This window comes from Pieris napi, chromosome 20, assembly GCF_905475465.1.
Source record: "Pieris napi chromosome 20, ilPieNapi1.2, whole genome shotgun sequence".
Taxonomy (NCBI): Eukaryota; Metazoa; Arthropoda; class Insecta; order Lepidoptera; family Pieridae; genus Pieris; species Pieris napi.
This window is the reverse complement of record NC_062253.1, coordinates 10,234,739-10,258,706: the sequence shown is the minus strand read 5'-3', so window position 1 is coordinate 10,258,706 and position 23,968 is coordinate 10,234,739. Positions and strand designations below refer to the sequence as shown.

Sequence of the window (23,968 nt, the reverse complement as noted above, 5' to 3'; positions counted from 1 at the left end):
TAGAGAAATACAGCTTAATCTTTTGAAACTCATCTATCAGTTTTATTGTTTAATGGCTATTATATGAAGTGATTTATATGCTATCTTTGATATGATCAGGTTCGCGAGACGTGTTCTAAATACCGCTAAATATATTTATAATGAAAAAACTTAACTTAACTTTTTATTATAAAGGGTTTTTCAACAAGAACTTTGTTTTCTAAAACAAAATAAAACAAAGAATTTAGAGGAAAATGAATAAATTTTTTATTGTATTACAAAGAGAAAAGTTTGGCAATTATGAATGAAAAATAATATCTGGCAAATGTCCACCACGACCACGCTGACAGATGTTGATTCTTTCATCAAAATTTTTAATCACTTTTTGGCAAAATGGAGGGTCTATTTCGTTAATGACATCACAGATTTTGAGTTTTAAGGCTGCAATCGATTCGATTGGCTCCGTATAGACTCTGTCTTTAACATAGCCCCACAAAAAATAATCCAGTGGTGTTAAATCACACGATCTGGCTGGCCACTTAACAGCTGAATTTCGCGAAATTATGCGCTCGGGAAATTTGGTTTGCAATAAATTGATCGTTTCATTGGCTGTGTGACATGTGGCACCGTCCTGTTGAAACCACATTTCAGTGATATCCATGTCATCAATAATAGGCCAAAATTTAGTGGTTAACATCTCGCGATACCGTGATCCATTGACTGTTACCGCATTTCCAGCCTCATCTTCGAAAAAAAACGGCCTAATCACGCCTCCAGACCACATAGTGCACCACACAGTAACACGTTGAGTATGCAAAGCCTTCTCAATAATTGCTTTAGGATTTTCAGAAGCCCAAATGCGACAATTTTGCTTGTTGACGTACCCTGACAAATGAAAATGGGCTTCGTCTGAAAAAATGATTTTTTCAGAAAAACCAGCAGGTTGTTCCTTAATGAACTGAGCGAATCTGCGGCGATTTGAATGGTCGATCAGCTTTAATTCCTGCACCAGTTGAATCTTGTAAGGCTTCAAAGCCAAATCCTTTCGCAAAATTCGCCATGTTGTGCTTTTGGATAACCCCAATTGTTGAGAACGTCGTGAAATTGACAAATTTTTATCTTCTTCAACGCTGTGGCTCACGGCGGCGATGTTTTCTGTTGAACGACCCGGTCCAACACGTGTTGGTGTTGGCACATTTTGTACCGAGCCTGTCGACTCAAATTTCGCGACCAAATTCTTAACAGCGGTCTCAGAAGGACGATTATGCTGGCCGAAAATATCACGAATTTTACGAAATGTAACTTTAACAGAACCACCATTTTTATAGTGGATTTGAATTATTTTAATGCGATTTTCGAGCGAAATTGAATTCATTGTAATAATTGCCAAAGCACCTGCTACGAATACCGCCAAAAACTAAATGTCAAAACTATCACGTTCTCGGTGTTGCCACAATTTAAAAACAAACTTCTTGTTGAAATACCCTTTATATACTAATGCTTACAATGGCATTTTAGTTTCTTAAAATAGACATGAGAATTAGAACTCTTCTACTGTTCCAGTAATTTATGCGTGTAATATGTCATTTAATTTCCATTTTAATTATTTTTAATTATTCGTATTTAGGTAGCGCAGTGTTGGCCTAGTGGCTTTAGCGTACGACTTTCATCTATGATGTCGTAGGTTCGATTCCCGGCTGAGCACCAATGGACTTTCTATGTGTGCATTTAACATTGGTTCGAACGGTGAAGGGAAACATCATGAGGAAACCGGCTTTCCTTATACCCAAACAGTCGACGGCGTGTGAAGCACAGGAGGCTGATCACCTACTCGACTATTAGATTGAAAATGGTCATGAAACATATAGAAATCTGAGGCCTAGACCTAAAAAGGTTGTAGCGCCATTAATTGATTTAGGTACGATAAAATATCGTTGATTTTATGAGTGATATGTTTTCATATTAAATTACTATTTCACTAAATGTATTATAACTATAGCTGGCCCTGCGTTTTTCCCGTGAACGGTGCTATTTGTGATAGTAACTGGTCGTACTTCGATCGGTGTATAAATGGCTATGTATTAAGTATTTTCTGTCTTAATACTACCTGTTTGCGTCTTGTTCCCGCAGTAGTATAAGTGCATGCACCAATTTCATCAAGCCTTGCAAATTGCAGTCCATAGAATATTTGAGGTTATTTTTAATCATAATAATTTAGCTACTTTAACATGTAATAAACAGCAGGATGTAGTGGTTGTTGGTGATTACAAACGGTTTGTAAAAAAAATATGGCGATTTAAAGAAGAGACGGATAGTAGTACCAGTTCTTCTCGTCCGTTCTACGCCCTTGATTTGAGAACTGCCAGTGAATATAAATGTTGAATCATTCATTTATTTTACTAACGTTCATAAGTGTACATTGAGGAATATTTTATTTTTTAGCAGGAGAGATGTTTACTAGCTATTGTTATGTTAGTTTTACGCAATATTTTTATTAATAGTTCACCATATGAATAATTTATTTTTATGTACCGGAAACACCTACACAGTGCACATTACCTGTGACATAATTATTAAAAATAATGTTCCAAATCTAATTTCGCAGTAATTCCCACAAATCATACTGCTCTAACGTTATAAAATTGTTATCACCTGCTTATTAGCCCCGACACGATTGTATGAGTATGTATTTCTCTTTGATGTTGTAAATGGGACAAAACGTAACAAATAGACTCGCTGTTCCCGGAAAAGTTGTCTTAATCAATGTCAGTTGGGTCATTGTACTGAATATTGCTCATATATTAAATCTATCGTAAACAAAATTCATAAAAAGGAAACTCTAAACAATTTTTCTATCTTTTATTTAGGTAAGAGCTTAAAAGTTCTAGTTTCCTAACAAATTCAAATTAAATGGCTATAGCTGTCGTCAAAATCAAAATTTATATGTATTCTCACAATGTTACAATTCATTTACAATAAGTAACATTACTTAGTTGCAAATCGCGTATAACAGTTTCGATTGCCGTCAACGATTGTGACTTGAAAGGCACAAATGGTTGATCATTGGCATGCATCTGTATTTTTGACATAAAGAAAATGGACTAAATTAAGACACACAAAAATAAGAGCCGTCACTAAAGTTACTAACGCTTTAACTTTTGCTCAAAAACTGACAATGAAATGGCATTGGGCTGACCATGTAGCGAGAATGTCTAGTAGAAAGAGGACCTAACGAGTTACCCAATGGAAAGGACCATCTGGCAAGAGGTGGAAGACCCTTAGACTGCTGGGAAGATGATCTGAAAATATCAACTGGCACTCCACAAGACCGAAAAAAATGGGCTCCTTTGGAGGAGGCCTTTACCCAAACCGGGGTTCCTGTTAAATCATAAATAAATCTAATATATAAAATTCTCGTGTCACAGTTTTCGTTGCCATACTCCTCCGAAACGGCTTGACCGATTTTAATGAAATTTTTTGTGCTTATCCGGTATCTATGAGAATCGGCCAACATCTATTTTTCATCCCCCTAAATATTAAGGGTAGTCCACCCCTAAATTATTTTTTTTAATTTTTACATACATTATTTATTATTTATTTTTTTATGATACAGTATTAAAAAATACATACAACCCCTAACTTTCACTCCTCTAAGATCAACCCCTATTTTTTTATAATAAATGATATAGGTACATGGCAAAACGACGTTTGCCTGGTCAGCTAGTAATATATATTACTAACATAATCTAATCTAACGTACTAACAAAAATCTTTTTTTGGTTACTGTAATAATAGCGAATACCAACTATTGTAAAACAGAAAATAAGAAGGCCTATTGTTATATTATTATTTTTGTCAGACTCACTTTACCATGTATTCAATAGTGAAGCTAATATTCTTTACATATAACTGGTATTAAGCCAGAAAAGAAAATTCTGGTGACAAATAGAACATCTGTATTTCAATAGATTAAACAAAAGATCTGTCTTGCCAAGAAATTGAATATGAAATTTCACCAGTGTCCTAGTTATGGCATTTCCAGACGTCGTGTAAGAGTTTGTTCATGGCGCGTCTTTGTTTTCGTTGCTAATTATATTTTGTGCTAATTTAAATATTCACTATGTGTTTCAGGAAATATACCTATTTGTCTATTTCTTGATGATTATTATTTTATTTGTTTAAGAGTTGCCTCAAGGGTAAAACGTAAAGCGCCGAGAAGAATTGGTGATTCGTATTGGGATTTAAATATAATGTTAGATTTACGCCTTGATTATATATATGCAAAATACAAGTCATGATAACTATAGAAAAGGAATAGCGGAGTTGATTTAATTTTTAACTAACATTTGAAAAGTCTAAGTCTAATAACAATATACGAGTATCTATCTATCTTGTAACAATAGTTAGTTGCCTTTAGAACCGGGCGCAAGGCGTATAAAATTTAAATGTAATTTCCTAGGAACATTATAATTTTTTTCTATAAAATTAGATGTTAAGATATAAATAACATTTATTTTTATTATCAGTAAACATAGAAATCGCTAATTCACATATTTACATTTCAAATAAAATGGGTTAAATTTCATCACAAATATATGAAATGTATACAAATTTAATGGCGTTTTTACAACGCTGTCCGACATTTCCTAACCCTGCTCCATGAACTCCAACTGTGGAAGTGGACCGGACGCTTTTATACGTGACATCATGAACGTTTTGAAAAATACAACACGTCAAAATGGTTTGTAGTAATACTAGACTGGACAACTTTTTTTTACACATATTTCATACATTAGATTGATGTAATATATATATTATATTTTTTGTAGTATCTCTAGTTTCTCAATTTTAATTTATTGTTACTCTTTGAAAATAGAAAAAACGCAAATTCCTTGTTACAAACTGTGCTACAGACGTATGACCCTCTACGGCGTAGAGACCCTACGCTGTAGACGATTTATTGTTATTGTTCTTATTACGTGATACTATATTAATAACATTTGGTTTAGTAATATATATATAATAATTCTCGCGAATGTTAAGCCTCTAAAGTGTAGAGATTCTAATGTACTTATATGTAAAAAAAAATATTATTTAAAGATAGTGCTATGTAGTATTTTGGAAATATAATATCACTAAATTTCTATTAAATGAAAAGAGAGAAAATCAATGGTCCTACAAACAGTAATTTGGCGCTCAACACTGCTTAAACATGCCTCATATATTTTACTATGTGACATCAAGCAAAAAGCTTTTAAACAGTTTTAAATTAAACGTAAACGTGTTTATGAGCACTCTATTTCGTGTCGCATGGTTCGATAATGTCGTTAATTGACGTGGCTGATCGTTCAATGAACTTAACAAAAATTAATCCGGCTTTAAGTTTTTAATATTTTTTAAACGAATATTTATAGAATACAGAACATAATGTATTTTTTTTTCTTATATACCTGTTCCATTATTGGTATATATTTAGTGATATTATATGTTACTTCTTAGGTTTATGCGTGTACATAAATTAAATATATAATCTAAATAATTTGCGTTTATATCTTTCAAATAATTTTCTCCGACGACTCATTGGATTCAAGATATCATTGTTAAATTAAATAGAAGTTTTTCTTGTAATAGTATATTTATCTTCTTATATAATTGTGATATAAATTAAGATACATCATTAATAAGTAATGTAAAGGTGGCACACAAAAATAAAAGATCGGGTCTCGCAAGCAATTGCGTCCCGGCTCGCCCATTAATATTGTAATAATCATAGTAATAATACCGATGTAGCCGGAGTACCGCGTATGTCGCGAGCCGCGTAACACGAATGAGTATTTCTATTTTACCTTTTTAGTAAAAATGTAAGAGATAGAAAAAAGTCGCAATGGCAGGGCAGTAGAGAGTATTATTATAAAAAAAAATTCAATATCATCAACATGATAGTTTGTAGACCTTTGGCATAAACGGTAGCTTATCTTCTAATTTATAAAAATGAATTGTTCGTTTGTCTCGCTAAAACCCATGAATGGCTTTAATGGTTTAACGGTGGGAAACATTAATAATGATTGAAGAAAAATACTAAAAACGACAATTGAATTTTTCAATAAAAACTGTTGCAAGCGGGAAAATTTTTGTCTTTTTAGAAATAAAAAATTGTAACTTGATTGTCATGTATTTATAGATGCTTTCAGAAGTTTTAACTTAAATATAGGTAGGTGATACGAAGTTCACTGTTTAATCTAGGTTATTTAATAAAATATTCATATACTAGAAAAGCGAACTGCATAGAAAATGATAATTTGCACCCTGATATGTGTCCGCGATATTAGTAGATATTTAGGAAAAGTAATCTTTCGATTATACCTACTAACTTACTTAACGCACTTTGTACCTAACACTAAAATTGTAGACCAATTAAACTATTAAAATAAACTAAATATTAAAATAAATATAACTAATAATAAGTAATTGTAACTTAACTAATAAAGATGCTAGTACAGCCGGTTATTATTTTAAAACCTACGTTAGCTTATCAAGTATGACGAAACATTCGATTGGTAAAATTTATTAAAACAAATTAAATCACTCAAGTAGTTATTAAGTTTATTCGTTACTAATATTCAAATCTTTGCTCTTTTTTTTAAATGACTTTAAAATGAAAAGTTATTAGATTTTTCGGTTTCTAATTAAAATTAAAACTAACACGAAAATACGATTATGATTTATGAAAATAATTATTTCGTTTTCAATTTAGGTTAAGGTTATTTTAATGCAATCTTCGTTTAATTAAAATTCCCGAAGCTGACACGGCTCGCGTGACAGTTGTAGGTTATTCCGATAAATTCGTCTCGATAACAGCAGACACGTACGGTGCCGACTTCAAGAGTTATTAGGACTCCTTTGGGCTTGTTTTAAGAAAACGAAATTTATGACTTAACGTCAATGGTCAGCGTAAGTGGTGTTTCTGCATTCTTTAAATGGTACTGCAAAATAAAGATAAAAAATGAAATTATAATGCGAGGAAATGCTGCCAGCGTACACTGCCACAGGGACCTTTTTAAATTTGTTTTAATTTTCTTTTTAATTATTTTTATTTTTACTTTGTAGGTTATGAACATTGTAATTTCAACTTATACGTATGAATTAAAGATAAATATATTAAGATAGAATTCTAGTCCTAATGTGTAATATATAAATCGACGCATCAAGTCGATCTTCATCAGATAATAATCAACGTATTTTATTTTATCGTGTTTACAAAATAAATGTTTTTTTTTTCAAATTTAAAGCATATATTATTTTATGAGCTATACATATATTATTAATAGCAAGTTTTAACCCTGTTGCAATGGTAGAATTTTCTAACATTTTATGACCTAAGAATCGTTGGTCAAAAGTGTATATCTTACCTAATGTTTTATTATAATAGTACAAAATTAATTGAAAGTTATGACGTTTTTTTAAAATTGTATAGTAGGTAAATAAATAAAGAATATACAAATTTAAAGCAACATATCTCTCAAAATATAGTTACATATATCAGTGATTCTATTAGACTCCGTGTGCAATGTTGAAAGTAAATTTGTAAAAACAAACAACTTCAATCTAATTCAGACGTAGGAGTAGCTAATCAAAGATTTCCCAATTTAAAAACGTGAAATTTAAGAAGAGCGTGTAAATTTTGTTGTATTTTGATTTGACTTACTTTAAAAGATTTTAACCCCAAGAGCGTTCATAGACCTATGTTAACTTTTTCTGATATTTCCGACTTCTATTTCCGACATTTGTTATTTTATATAAAAACGTTTCAGCCACGCCTGATGGATTTAGCCCAAAAATTCTTAATGAATAGCATAAATAATAAAAAGTTTACTAATTCCTAAGGGAGCGTTCAAGTATTACGTCACGCAATTTTTGGAGATTATTGACCCCCCCCTCCCCCATGTTACGCGCCGTAACGTTTTTCTGTACCCAATAGTAAAACGTTTCGTGACCACTCAGTGACTCTTTCCACCTAAAAGTTGCCATTATGTGGTGTAAGGAACTGGAAAGTCGAAAATAATATTAACAATCACTCGTAATTCAATCCCCGCCCCGCATCGTAGTTTTACAAAAGGACAAAAAAATCGTTACGTAATACGTGAACGCTCCCTAAGTCAAATTTTAAATCAAATTAAACAACGTCCAAAGTCCAAAAATATTAAAAATAATTAAATTACCATAATGCCAGCCAGCTTGGACCGAACGAACGCATATATTTTATAAACAGGTGTATTTTAATCAAATGTGATTAATGAAGCTGTATTGCTCTATTGATTGAATACAGAAAAACATAAAATTGCTTATTACGCAAAGTTTGTTGATATTGGAGCTGATGAAAGACATTCGACATCGGGTACTATTTTGAGTATTTCAAAATAGCGAATATGTTTTGCACGTAAAATTTGTTGGTATATGCTATATTATTATTATTAGTATGTTTATGCGTGTTGTTCCCACGAAAATGTAAGTGCGTGCTCCTATTACACCATACCTACTGCTGAAAGAGGACAAATCTTTGCTTTTTTTTATTATTAATTACTTAAGATGTCATGTGGAATGGTGTTATAGTTGCAGCTCCTTACAAACATTTTGTAAAACAAAAAACTTGCGGATTAAATAGAGTGGCGGAGAGTTTATTGCCAGTTCTTCTCTTCCGTTGTACGCCCTTGATTTGAGAACTGGCAGTAAATGTAAAATTAGAAGTATTTCGCATTTAATATGTATTTCTTTATTGACGTTCATATTTTTTTTTGCTAAAACTAACGGTGAGCCCAATTAAGCTTTTTCAAAGAGTCAGTGATCGCTCTACTTAACAAGGCATCTTTGGGTTCGAGAAACGTCTTTGCTGACACTGAAATATCACCTGTAATGTGAGAGAACAGCCGATAGATTATCCTGTCTTTTGGTTGGGTTCACACAACTCACCAGAGGTGGAACACTATTTTTTAAATTAATACGTACCTTTACGAAACCGCTTAGCTCTCATAATAATTTGTACTAAGATTTCTTCTCCAGAAAGTAATGACTTGGCCAAAAATGGATCACAATACTTCACTTTGTTGTTGTGGAAAACGAGTGGAAAATTTACGACTGTACGGTTATTTTATCTTTATTAAATTTTATTTTATCTTTATAGTTTATCTGCATTGGTTTCTTACCTGCTGGGGTACTTGTAGCTGTCAAAAAACCATAAAAATCATATGCGATGTATAAAATTAATATACTTTTCATAAATTATGTTATTTTCGTAACTTAACCTTTTTTTATGTAACTGGAGGCGGACTGGAGGCTCACCTGATATTAAATGATACCGTCCATGGTCACTTACATTACCAGAAGTTACTTTTCTTTCAGTCCCATAATTCTTACAATGTTTAATCTATTACTAAAACATCATAAAATGTATAAATGATTTTATTTCACTCAAATAAGAAACTAGTACACTCGCCGCGCTAATAATAAAGTAATCACTCATAATACGCGGGTCTTTGTCCTACATGTGTTGGACGAAAATAAAATTTATTCTGCAGTGATTTTACTCGACTCAAAATGACAGAACATAATTTCTTTATGACTAGCTGCATTTCCCTGTAATAAATCGTGCCGTACACAAACACTCAATGTCTTCTTTACGTATAATAAAAAACGAGGAAAGTTTATGTGTATAATAATATCTACACGATGTAAAAATAAAAAATTAATAAACCAGTGGCGCTTCAACCTCTTTAGGTCTGGGCCTCAGATTTCTGAATCTGTTTTATTATCATTTTTAAATCTAATAAGCAAGTAGGTGATCAGCCTCCAGTGCCTGACACACTTTTTGGGTCTAAGACATGTCGGTTTCCTCACTATGTTTTCGTTCAGCGTTCGAGCAAATGTTAAATGCGCACATAGTAAGAAAGTCCATTGGTGCACAGCTGGGGATCGAACCTACGACCTCAGGCATGAGAGGGGCACGCTGAAGCCACTAGGCCAACATTGCTCAACACGATGTAAAACATAGTGAAAAAAAAGTTCATGTTTCGACGTGAACAAGTATCACGGGTTTAATTAAAATTTAATTCTAACTTTATATTCTACCCTAATAGCATATGTATACATAATATATTGATCAGTGTCTGTAGGTGGCTAAGAAAATGTACCAAACCATTTATTTATATAGTTGGTTTATATGTAGACATTTCAAGTTAGTCAAAGCTCACAATATACTACATAAAGGTTATAATTTTATGTCTTATCTGGAAATCAATAAACCGTACCAATTAAGCGTACATCAAAATAAAATATAAAATCCTTTCCAGATGGCTGGTCCGTGTCCTAGAAGACGTTCAAGGCGACGAACTCAGCTCACGTCAGGGCTACGTGCCGGCCCATGTTCTTCGAGAGAAGGAACCAGAGAGGGATATGACGGCGCTCGCTGCTAGACGACAGTGAGTACTTTTGTGTCTGCCATATCTAATGTATAAAATTCTCGTGTCACAATGTTCGTATTCGTATTCCCATACTCCTCCGAAACGGCTCGACCGATTCTTATGAATTTTTTGCATATTCAGTAATTCTGAGAATCGGCTACTATCTATCTTTCAACCTCTTAAGTGATAAGGGGTCCATCCCAAAAATTTTTTTTATTTTTTAGACTATTTTTTTTTTTTTTTTTTTTATGATACAACATACAAAAATACATACAAACCTTAATTTTCACCCCTCTACGATAAACCCATATTTTTTTATTAAAGCAGTTATTCTTATTATGAACTAAAACAATGTTTCTTAGAAATAATATACGTGGTAAAAAAAGGTTTGTCGGGTCAGTTAGTGTTCTTATAGAAATATTCGCGACATATATGTGTAGTATTTATAAGCTAAATAAATTTGGAAGATTTGTTGTGTGCCGGAAATCATAGCAACCCGGATGTATCTGGAAACAGATAGATGTTAATGTCTGAAAATGTATAATTTGAAGATATACTTTGTAAAATTAAGTAAATTTAATTTAAAACTTCTTTACGAAAATATCGTTATTTTCTCCAATATTTTACGCTATCTTCAAATGATAGTTTCTACAATGTTCTCCTCTATATATCTTCAATAGCATATTAACCTGTCACGTTATGGACGTTTTGACCAACTATAACGATATTTTGATTAAAAATTTTAGGACTTGTTTGCATATTTGTTGGCTCATAAATTGGTGAAATAAATAGTATTTACATAATATCTGATGTATTAGGGATTTTTCTTTTTATTACAATTTTGTGTTAAATTTTCACCTGACTTTTAGATTTACCACTAATGGTTCTCTATATTATTATTTTTATTTATACAAAACACAAATTCCTACTTAAAATTAACTAACCACTATAAGCAAATAAATAGAACTTTTGTCACTCAACGGACAATAAAAAAAAGGTCCGATCCTATGTAATTCGTTAACGTTAGTATTGCATCGAATAATATGTGCCCTTTTCAGAATATGTTTTTCTAATAACTGTTTAAATTAAAAAAATATAAAGATCTGTTTGCATTCATACACACTGATTGTGATTATTATTATTGAAGTGAAACTTCTTTAGGCGCATGAGGGTAATTTTTTTACGTATTAATCGCAATAATAATAATATTATTATTACGTCACGAAGATTTGCAGCGTTTTTGTCGAAGAAAAGGGAGAGAGCGTATGAGACCGATTGATAGAGAGTGAGAAGGGCGAATTACCTTATAGAAATTCTATTTTTAAAATTAAAATTTCGTTAAGAGAATTTATGAAATATTAGTATTTTATATTTTGTGCAAAATAATTTATTGAGATCTCAAATGACGAATTGTAAATTAAAATGCCACGTGTTTTTATTATCGAAGAAATAAATTTAAAATTTGTATTAATTTTCGACACTTACGGTCTTACTAATAAAAAATCACTATACATGCGTTATGACAAGGTGATAGTAATTCAGTGAATAGAGCTTGTACAGGGCATAAACTCCTCTTTGACCAATAATCGATGTGTATTGGTTGAATAACAAAACGACCCTTATTTATTGTTACCCTGGCAACCCGCCGTGTTTGATTGACGTTTGATTTAATAATTTTGATACGACTCATAATTCTAATGTAAGTTGTATTTATTTTATCAACCAAAGCAATTATATACACATTTACTCAATATACTAATAACATTTTATTATTTGCAGCTAATAGAAACTCCAAAACCTCAGACAAAGAGGACTAGAATTTTACATAAAAAGCCGCGTTCTGCAGTACAAAAGTTAGAAGAGGTTAGTATCAATGTGATAGAGAAAGGACTATTTCATTCAAAATCCCTCAACGATCATACTTAAATTTTTTAGGCATCTCAAATAGTGGAAAGTGCCAAACTCCGCAACACGGTAGTGTTCCAGTGTTTCCAGGAAGAGCACGAAACAAAACAAAGGCAGATGGCTGAAACACATGAGCTCAAACAGAAGCGACTCGCCGAAGCTCACGAAAGGGCTAGACAGAAGCATCTTCTAAGGCTCAAATTGTTACAGCAGCAATTAAATAAATAATTATATACTTATAAAAAAAATAAAACCCCCGTTTTAAATGAAATATAACTTTTTATTTATTTCAAGTCCTTAACTATCCACACCTATGTAAATAAAACAGCCTTAAAAATATGTTTCAATAAAAGCAGCTCTAGCAGCTTGTCTAGCCAGATTGCTTGGGGGCGTCTAGGTTGGCCTTGGTTCTTCTGGAGCATTCTCAGTGTCATCAAACGTAACATCCAGGTCTTCTTTGATATCAATAGCAATATTGTGGAGGATTGCCAGTGCTACTATATATAATTTGGCATTTTCTAATGACACTGAGAAGCCATGAAGAAGACACCTAAATCGAAAACCCTCCACCTCTAGTACTCTTTTCGACATCAGCTCGCACTCTGTCACAGATCTTCATAACATACTTCTTTGAAAAGCGGTATTTTGTTTTGAAATCGCCATGCGAAAGTAATAACGGATTGCACCGAGTTTGGTATGTTCTTTGACTTTCCTTGGAGGCGGCAAATCTTCAATCGTATGTATTAGCTGCATATCAATATTATCTAAATCTTCTATTTGATCTATAAAATCTATTTTCAACAAACACAAATATCTACTAACTTAAATCTTTCCTTGAACTAAACAGTCAAAAAATGCTGTCAAACGCGAAATCAGATGAAATTACGCAATTTTTGTCTTATACACCCGTTAAACTAGGCCTCTGCGTTGTATAAGCATTGTACAAGTCTTCATACAAACCAGACACTTGTTATAACAGCAGTATACATCAACCTTGTCAATTCAGACATTATTAGTAACATTTTTCTTATAACAGGCTTATACGATGTGCATAAATCTTTATTAGTAAGACCGTTAATATTTTAATGACAGTTAAATTCCTAATATATCCCCATTTTTCCCTCCCTCTAAGCCTCGGAAATCCAAAGTTTTAGATATGTATAAAGATGAAGAAGACTTAAAAATTAGTTTGCCAAAGAAGTTTCACTGTTGTGCATTTCATTCATATATTTTGTAGAATTTGTTAGGTATATTAAAAATAAACATAAAACAAGTACAAGTTTACTTGCTATCTTCTACTACCTTTAAAAAGTCACAACTGTTTCTCCGAATCAGTACTACACAAAAATATTTATACATTTTCAAGTTTTATTAAATGTTTTATGGCAAGTGCGGTTTCACATCACGGAACTGAGGCTAATGGTGATAATCGTGTTTACGATTCCCATGTGTGAATAAGGCCTGCCTTACATCAGATTTTTTATGTAAAGATAATAAAAAAGCGACCTCAATATTCGCTCAATATAAAGGAGCAAATATGTAATCTATAGAAAGTATATTTATGTCTTCGCTTTTACATTCGTGTCGGTGCTAATTTTTTTTTAAATTCTGATAAAAGTATAAAAACGAAATGAACGCCAAGAAAATGGAGCTTAAGTCACAAGGGATAGAAACTTTAAATTTCATTTCGACTTACAATTTATGATACCAATATTCTACCGATAATAATAATTTATTTGCAAAAATGTTATGGTGGTTAAATCGAAGTTCGCATATTTTGCCACACATAATGGCGTGCAAATTTGTCTTTAATGCACTTTTACATAGTTGTATTTATACTTAAATCAGTTATTAATAGTTTAAAACTTAAAACAAAAGAACTGTTAAGCGAGAATATCAAGCATACCATAGATATACTCGTATAACTTTAATTATTAAGATATAACGACTTGATTGACATACATAATAATACATTACTTTGAAATTCCCGTCTCTCGTGAGCCTTAAGCGGCTTATTAAGGGTGCGAAAATAAAACTCTCATCGGGCATTAATTCGCGACAATATGGTAGCTCTCAACCCGCTTTCGTTTTAGTAAATTTATTAAAATAACATTCAAATGCAGGCTAATGCGTTTATTTACCGGAAAATGCGACTGTTGATGTTTCTTTGTATTAGCCTGACTTTTCCTACTGCATTGCAAATGGTTGCAATGCATACATCAACAAATAAAACTAACAAATTTAGCTAAACAAACAAAAATCATTTTTAAAATTAACAATTTTATTTTATTTACTATGCTTAATGGTATTTTAGTCCTGTTCAGGCAGGAATTTCTTCCAGAGAACCCAAACAGAAATAAAATACATAGAAGTAAAATATTTATCTAAAAATCATCTCATTAAAAAAATATGGTTTATTTCTAAAAATTACATATAATACGAAAAGTTATAATTATTTATATTATTTAAATACTAACTTAGTAATTAGTTGGTTTAGTTTAATAAATAATCAAAAAAGTTTCGTGGAAAAGTCGGAAATATAAAACTCGACTGTCTTGGCTGTTCTCAGATTTCATTCTTGAAATCTGTAAACGGAAACTTTGTGTCAATTTCAAGAAGCTTAGCGATTGTGAATGACCGAACTTGACATTGAATAGTATGAACACAATATATTCTTCTACTTCAGTCGCATTCATTTCTGAAGGTCGTGTGGTGCACAACTTACTCCACTCTCCCCTGTCTTCGGCCTCTGCGCCTGGGTGATAGTAAGACCAGTAATGGCCTGTACATGATCGGTCCGGCGAGTAGGGGATCGGACTCGAGGTCTGGTGCCCTTCATTCTGCCTGATGAGTTTTTCTAGGCTTTCTAGATCTCTGCGTGATACATGTCCTCAGGATGCGTTGGTAACAAAGTTTTACTTGTAACCGTCTTATGATAGACACATTTGTTTCCTTTGCTGTGCAGGGAATCCAGAGCATCCGCCTCCAACACCACATTTCCAGAGCATCGATTTTTCTCCTTTCAGATGTCCGTATTGTCCAGGATTCAGGAATAAAGCTATAAAGGAAATCGGAAATACCAGAGAACCAACCTTCTTTGTTTTTAAGGAAATATTCCGGTCCTTCCATAAACACAACGGTTTTGTCATTGCGTCTTTGGTCATCTGGGTTCTTTTTCGCTTCCCCCTTGACTGAATCAGGGAACCGAGGTATATAAACTCGCCCACTATTTTTAGATCTTTCAGTTCACCAGCGCGTTGAGTTTTCCTGATCTATTGATTATCATCACTTTAGCTTTGGATTTATTGATGTGTGGTCCAAACTTTTCACTTTCTGTTTGCACTCTCTGAATTAGTTCGGGTAAACCAAATTCATTTGATGCCAAGAGGGTGGTATCTTCGGCATAGCTAGCTAGCTAGCTTCTGTTGCTGATTTTTATTCCACCAATGGATACTCCATTCTCCTATCCATCTAGGGCTCTTTTCATTATATATTCCTCATTTATATTATTTATCATTAAATAACTCAGTAAAATCTTCCACAGATATGAATTCCACATATAACGCACTTTGGCAAAGGATGCATTTAGAAATGCATCAACACTCACCAGGTGCTCACTGAAAGTTTACGACTAGCACTTAACATAGCGACAATGCCATTTAAAACCAACTCGGGCTGTAAAGCAAGCATTGAGATATCTATCATTAATCTTGTGGACCCTGTTCGTGGGTTTTAAGGACCACCACTATTAAAGTCTGGAACCAAATGTCTGGCTTCCGTCTGAATTTCAAAAATAATATATATACGCCTAGAATTTATTTTGTCTTGAATACTATTTTTTTACAACGTGTACATAACTTGTGAAACCCAATTATTTTCCCTACTACCATCCAAATATTTCAAAAATGTCTAAGAAACAATGTGTTTTTTAAAGTAAAATGGATTCCTTTTACAATTTATCTCTTGTACATACAAGAAGGCCTCCTTGTAGTTTTGGGAACGGATGGCGTATAATAAACCGATTTTAATTGATTGACACAATAAGAAAATCGCCGTCGCTTTAGAATCCTCACAGCATCAAGCAAAAGATCTTATCTATTAAATTCTTGTTTATAGCTGTTCAGTTAACACACGCAGTAATCAACAATATATGACAGTTTTCACACACTTTGTTTTCTTTCACCGTAGCGAGTGTAGCACTCTTGGAGTGATATTGCCTTTGAACAATATATAATATAGAAGAAATAATCTTGATCTCGAGTGACGTCATTGAAATCTTTGCCCTGCATCTTAGGCGCATTTAAATCTTGCGCAACGTCTTTCCTTGTCCCCATTAAGACGGTCATAAAGCGTGTTTATTACCATTAAAAAGCATATAAATTACACCTGGATATTTTATAAATATTAGTCATTAGCTGCCATGTAACAGTCATCTTGCTGGCATTTATTTAGTGCGCAGTTTGAATGAAATTCTATAAGTAGGTATAAAAGTGAAAGTGTCCAAGATAAGCATAGACGTCTCCCGTGCCAATATTGGAGCATATCCGTGTCCAAAATATATACTTCTGGCTAGTTACACTTGTCAAGAATGTCTGGGCATCAGAACTGTGGATCAAATTCTATATATTTTAAGCAAGGCGAAAGCAGACTATATTACAAAAAAAATCATCTTATACATTTTGTTTGACATTAGTCAAAATATACATAGGAACAAAACACTTTTTCTTTAAGAATAAAGGGGCAAACGAGTCTATGGGACGCCCATTTTAGTGGGTGCGTTCCCGGCCTTTGAGGGAGGAGTATTTCATTAAACAATTGGAGGTCGTATCTCCCTGGGAAGACCCGGGAATCTATTCTGCAGTACGCTAAAACACCAACAGTAGCTTTAAAAGTTGATGAATACTTTGATAGATGGGGCGGGGCTTATTTTTGTATTGGAATACCGTCCCAAATGAAACAAGGTTGCCCTATTGCCAATTTCAGACTTCCAGCAATCCAAGCCAAAATGTGCGGGAAGTATGCTGACACTCAATGCATCAAGTTCACACAATTACTAGCCACTTGTCTCGTTAACGCTAAGATTGTGTCAGGAAACGTTGTAAATCAATCAATTTGATTAATGTGTGTCTAATTAAATTAAAATAATTAACTATTGATCAATATTTTAATACAGTCTAAAACGTTTACGACGACATCGTTTAGGACAACATACCGGTTATATTGACCAAAATCCAAGATCCCGGCTGAATTCTATTGTATTAGATTCTTAATAACAACGTCATCGGCTGTTACGACTATCGACGTTTACGACCAAATATGAGTAGTCCCTTCGATGTTATAACAGATTTTGACTGTATTAAATATGAATCTATATTTGGTGTACATGGTGTATTTTTAATTTAGGATCATATTTTTAGACGACACAATCTAAGCTTTGTAATACAAATAGAACTTTAAAAAAATTAACATACGAATGTTACCAATTTTTTTCATTTTATAAAATAATATTATAAATGTATTTAACATTACAATTTTTCGATAACATTTATGACCTCCCGTCCCGGTCTTGGATAATAAAAAATGGCATTTTACTAATCTTTACTTTTACCTTCATGAGTAATAAAAAAACGTTTACAAAATGAAAAATGGGTAATTATTAAAATAGATTTTATTAAAAAAATTGTGTTACTCAATGGTGAACGTATCTTCTTGATCTTTTTCTAATACTATATACATATGATATAAGATATCTTGAAGGTCAAGATATCTTAAATGTAGTATACGACAAAGAACGCCTAGATAGTTATAGGAAACAAATCTGTATTTCCACTTTTCTCTTATTCCAGGGCTGTGATTCGTGAACTCATAGAGACCGAAGAGGAGTTTGGAAGGGATATGCAACAAGTCGTCAGTCAGTACATGAGGCCGATGGACAAGACGACCACGCCCAAACCTGTCTTCGAAAGCCGAGAGTTTCTGTTCTCTAATTTTAAACAGATCTGCGAATTTCATAATACGTATGTATTCTTTTAGGACGTAAGAATTTTATTTTTGTATACTATTAAAATAAATCAAGTAGATAGTGTTACTGTACATTAAAAGTGTCTTTCTATATGCCCAATTAACACTGGCAGTGTAACAGTGGCACTGTCGTGAGGAGACCAGCATATATATTAGCGATTATAAAGAGTGGCGGAAAGTTTCTTGCCAGTTCTTCTTGCCCGCTCTACGCCCTTGACTTGCGAACTGGTAGTATATGTAAATATATCTATATATATATAAGAAAAATGGTCTTCGTTTGAGGCTCCTTCACGCCTAAACCACTGATCGTATCGACATGAAACTGCTTCGATGCGAAATTTTTCCTAGATGGTTTATGGCTATTTATTTTTTAAATTCCAACGTTCCTTCATTTTTTTATTGCTGTTTTACTTTTATGAAAATTTTTACATACAAACAAAAACGTCAACATCTGTTAAAAAGACGATTTTCGAAAATTTTCAATTTTCTTAGCGGGAAGTTAAAAAGAAGAAGAATAAAAATATGAAAAAAAAAATGAAATTTCCTATTTTAATTCGCCCAGCAAAGCGGGCGGGAAACGGCTAGTTTACAATTAATTTAACTTTTTGACGTTCATAAGTGTACTTATTTACCTATATGAATAAAGATATTTTGAGTTTGAATATCTTGCACAGAAAATCGGTACGGTATAAGGTATTTTTAAAAGTTATTTATTGCAGATCTCTGCTAGAAGGCATAAAGTACTACGCGGCAGATCCTCGTATGTTGGGAAGAGCATTATTGCGTATGGAGAGAGAGTTCGACAAACACGTGGCTTACTGCAGGGACGAACCCAAAGCCCAGCAGCTTTTAAGCGCACATCCTGTTATCAAGAAGTACTTTCAGGTAAGTGACATTGTTTTATTATTATTATATTATTGGGATCGGGTTTCATAATAGTTAATACTATAAGCAATTTTACTACGAAATTACAATGATTCCGTAAGTGGGCGGTGTTTGAACAAGCAGATGTATCGATCGCCTGATCTTGATGATGAGATGGTGATGACTTGATGAGAGTTATGGACATGATCACGTGCCTATGCCTGCGTACAGTTTGGTTTTATAAATTATTTCTGAACCTATTGATTAAGGGTTCATTAAGAAAAGAGTGTACCGATTCATAGAAAGCCAGCAACGCATATGCGAGCATTCTGGCAGTGTGACTGAGCCATATTATATCTACGTGGATAAACGCCGTCGCCAAATCGTCTTGAAAATATATCTGGTGGTCTACATAGCGCCATCTATGAATAGCTGTTCTTAAGTCTTTATCGTTTTCTTTAATACTTCGCCATCTAGTGACAAACATCGAAACTAGTTAAAGCCAAACAGATGTTCGTTTATAGAGTCTTTGTTGCTTTGATAAAGTTCTAATAGATGGCGTTACTAATATTATTATTTCTTCTCTAAATAAACTTATATCTTTAACTAGGAAACATATACTAATCGATAATTGTTTAAGTTATAGACATGAAATAAATAAATAAGTTTTTTTTTTCTTTAAAGTTTACTCATTAGTAAAACCCTCTTTAACTTCAAACAATTCCCCTTAAATGTCTCATTTGTAAAATGGCTATTATTTAGCCAAACAATAAGTGTAAGTCATGATAAACTTGCTGTGAAACTCGGGGTGATGTTATTTGCACGGCACTGAGTCTAAGCGTAATAATAACGTTACCAGTCAGTTAAAAAATAATGTTAAATGGCGCCACGTCAGGTCGGCAAATCGCCAAAGATTAGAATAGTTGGCGTGCTTTTCACGGATCACTGTCAATCCCCTTCACAGCGAAGGCAACTGGTCTTATCATTGTTTTAACATCTTATTAACTAGCTCCTCCCAGTGTTTGTTGATTTTATGATTTCATTTAAATGATCCTAATCCTTGGGATTGATTTGCTCCAGTTCAATCAATTTGTATGACTCAAAATTTGACGATTAAAAAGAGTGGCGGAGAGTTTCTTTAGTTATTCATGCTTGCTCTACGCCCTTGACTTGCGAACTGGTAGTAAATGTAAATTTAGAATAAATTTAACATCTTTTCTATTGACGTTATCTATATGAATAAAGGTATTTTGAGTTTGAGTTCATTAGCAATGAATTACGTGTTTTCATTATATGAGTGTTTTTGAAAATTTAGCTATCAACCTATTTCGGCTCTCAACTATATAATCATGCTTATACAATAAAAACGAAATTAGCATTTAACAGTCTTTAAAAGTAATTTTTTCACACACACACATTATTCATTGGTGCACAGCCGGAATCTAACGCATAGTGCGAACTTAGTTCTATGTTGAAACAGTTTTAGAAATAATACAAAAGAAAACAGTGTAGCCAAAATCTTAAATATCACATATTAAAGCGAAAATTTATTATTGGAATTAAAAATGTGTATGTTTTAGTAGTTTACAACCAAGTGGATCACCATAAAGTGAATTTTATTATGAAATCCAATTTCTGTGGACAAATTTAACTCTAATCTTATTTACGTTGTCCTGACGTCAAATTTATGCGTAAATAACGTCTGTCTTACGTCAAGAGACACATTACTAGGTTCTGGAATATGAATCGAAAAACGAATCTTATCTAAAATCGAGTTTCAAGATTTGTCGAAAGAAAAAAATAATAATTTTTGTATAAGAAGCCTTTATTTATCCAATTTTTTTAAAGCATACATATATATAATGGTATCAATCGCTTAAACGAGTACTGGGGAAAAATAAGGCGCAACTGCGTTTCTCTGTGAATACAAAAGTTTTATTTACAAAAGAAATATCTAATAATTTACATTTAATGAAAAATATATATTTACAAATTATTCACTCACCTGTGAATACAAAAGAAACAACATTAAAAGCCTATATTCTAGGTTTTATAAAATAAAATAATATAAAGAAAAAATTAAAACATCTTACATCTATTATGTCAAGTGACAAATAAAGCATCGTCGATCAGACGGCAAAGAAGAAAAATAAAATATAAAAAGAGTTTGTATAGGAAAATATTAAATATTATGTTTTCCTTACATATATATACAATTTTTTCCATATTATTTTATTTTTTGCCGTCATCATCCAATATTTGCAAGCTATCCTTTAAATCTCGTCGGCCCATCTTCTGGTTTGCCCTTGTTTCTATGTCCTTTTTGACCATCTGCCATCTGCTTCGTTCCTTCATATTATTTTGCTATAAATATCTTTTGTAAAGTCTTCTCTAAAATATTTAATGGATCTTAAATACTTTAGCAAATGATACAACTTTGTACTGATTTCGTAGAGGCACAGAATATTGTAGCAACGTAGCACGTGCTACGACGTACTCGTAGATAATCTAATATACCCACGTGTTTATAAATTTTTGATTTACATTGGTATTAACCATTGTAGTAACTTTTAACTATACAATATGACTTGATAAAGTTTTATTCAGAATTTAAATGAAAAACAAAACAGTACAAGCCAGCATAACACTAGTAACACATAAGAAATGTTGGCGTAAATTTCTACACTTTTGAAACGGTGCAATTAGATTGATTTAATCGGTTTAGTTTATTTAGTTAGGTTAGCCATAAATTATTTAATAAAAAAGTAGTTTTAACTATTTGAACACCACATGTAATATTAAAAAACTGATAATAATTATTAATATGCTAATTGCCACATGAATTTTTTAAACAATTTAATAATTTTAGGCGTATAAAATAATATTATTTACATATTCGAATACATTCCGCGAATGCTGAATGAGTCTTCTATTTCTGACATGAACAAGTCCTACGCGTCTGCTTGAGTCAAATCCAGAAATAATACATACAAATATATTTTATAGCTATTTTACTCCCATCGAGTACAATTAGTTATTTTTTTCTCTTTCTAGAAAGATCTATATCAATTTAAATTTCTACTTTACAAGCATTACTTACTTGTCCACATCGTATCCCTAACATAATTTAGAAATTATCACCATTATACATTGTTATCAGGATTCACGTGTCCTTTACATCTGCTTATATATTTGTTTATTGTATGTTTTAGTATATATATGTTATGCAGTTTTTGCACTTCTTGCTCACCTTATTTCAATTTATTTTTCCTAAAAATGATGACTGGAAAAGAAGGCTGTCCGTTACCCTCTATGTTATTTAATTATAATAATTAATGGTTTTTGCAAAAACGTGCGAAATAAATTTTTATTTTTATTTTATTTCCACATCATTATAAGATAATATTAAAAGACTCCACGCATTTATTTGAATAGTGTTAAAATGGTTACAAAAATAAATATATAATGAATGTTAAGTAAATGTTTTACTATACACAAAAATGTATTATCTGTAATCGTTTTTTTCGATTTGAATTGTAGTTCATGCTAATTCAAACTTTTTATGTAATAATAAACATTTAGGATCTCCGCTATTAAGTTGTGGAATAGGCTGCGTGACTCCATACGATTGGCTACCTCTCTGTCATCTTTTAAAACTCTTCTGTATAAACATTTCTTACCCCTATCTTATCCTGATCAATCGTTACTTGTGTAATTCTTGAGTTTCCTTTTCTTTTGTATTACATCACTCTTCGCTGTTCATGAATCTGTAAGATTAGCTTTTAGTTTTTTGTTTGTTATTTTTTTTTTTGTATCACTTTAGATTAAGGTTCTATATTTTTTTAATATAACATTAGGTTCTGCACTTCTTGCACTCATCACGTTTCTTTTTTAGTTTTTCTCTTACTAGGGTTGCCTGAAAGAGATCGCTTATTAGCGATAAGGCCGCCCGTTGCGTCCCTTATAATTTTTATGTATTGTGTTATCTGTATTTGTTTAATGTTATTGCAACGAAGTGTTAATAAAAAATATTGGTTGTTTGTAAAGTAGGTTTACGATCGAGATGTTTACGTGATAACGTCTTATTGGTGATATAAGTTTTTGGGAAGTAAGGAATTAATGAAGATAACAATTTTTTCAAATTTTAAATTACATCTATCGTTTTATTCACACTTTTGATGATAAATTTCGGGTGTAAAATGACAAGTTTACTTAAGGTGATATCAGACGGTTCACTCGAATGATTGTTCACTCGAGTGAATGCTTCATTTTTTTTCATTCTATGTTCACACGGCTTAGACGAAATGATACAGAAATGAACATTCATTGTTCTTTCTTTTAAATATGTCATCGAATGAAGTCGTACGTCTTGGAATTAGTTTAATTTGTGATCATTTAATCAAAGAGTTGACAAAAAAGAAGCAAAGAAAACGTCGACGGTGGTGGGTGCGATCATGGATTGAAAGAAGAAATTTATTAGGAGCTTCCAATACATTGTTGAGAGAACTAGCCGTTGAAGATCCTGATTCATATTGTAATCATCTTCGAATGGTAGGGGAGCCCACGATGCTAAATGGGGATTTACTCGAGCGTCGTAGAGACCTATTGGGATGCAAAGCTTAGATAAAAAGAAGAAAAAAATGTTAGATGATAAATTCCTTTTCATCGGTGGGGGAAGCGGCTATAGATAGTTAAATATGTAAAAAAAAACTGTTGCATGGACATCCTCGAGCGCGTCAGATATT

At 32.4% G+C, this 23,968-nt stretch overlaps 1 protein-coding gene and 1 long non-coding RNA gene across 11 annotated transcripts in view; both read left to right on the top strand.

The window, feature by feature from the left end:
- The window catches only part of LOC125059686 (obscurin), a 119,780-nt gene that overhangs the window by 36,927 nt on the left and 58,885 nt on the right, over nucleotides 1–23,968 (top strand). For all 9 annotated transcript variants that reach the window (XM_047664230.1, XM_047664229.1, XM_047664224.1 and 6 more), the window contains 3 exons: nucleotides 10,323–10,451; nucleotides 18,185–18,355; nucleotides 19,079–19,244. In XM_047664230.1, the coding sequence (XP_047520186.1) occupies nucleotides 10,323–10,451; nucleotides 18,185–18,355; nucleotides 19,079–19,244 (466 nt within the window). The remainder of the gene's footprint in view (nucleotides 1–10,322; nucleotides 10,452–18,184; nucleotides 18,356–19,078; nucleotides 19,245–23,968) is intronic.
- Nucleotides 11,921–12,609, top strand: LOC125059711. 2 transcript variants are annotated; one of them, XR_007118717.1, is made up of 3 exons: nucleotides 11,921–12,132; nucleotides 12,213–12,296; nucleotides 12,369–12,609. It is a non-coding gene; the product is annotated as an uncharacterized LOC125059711 (long non-coding RNA). The 2 variants fall into 2 exon arrangements; XR_007118716.1 differs by having other exon boundaries at nucleotides 11,921–12,296.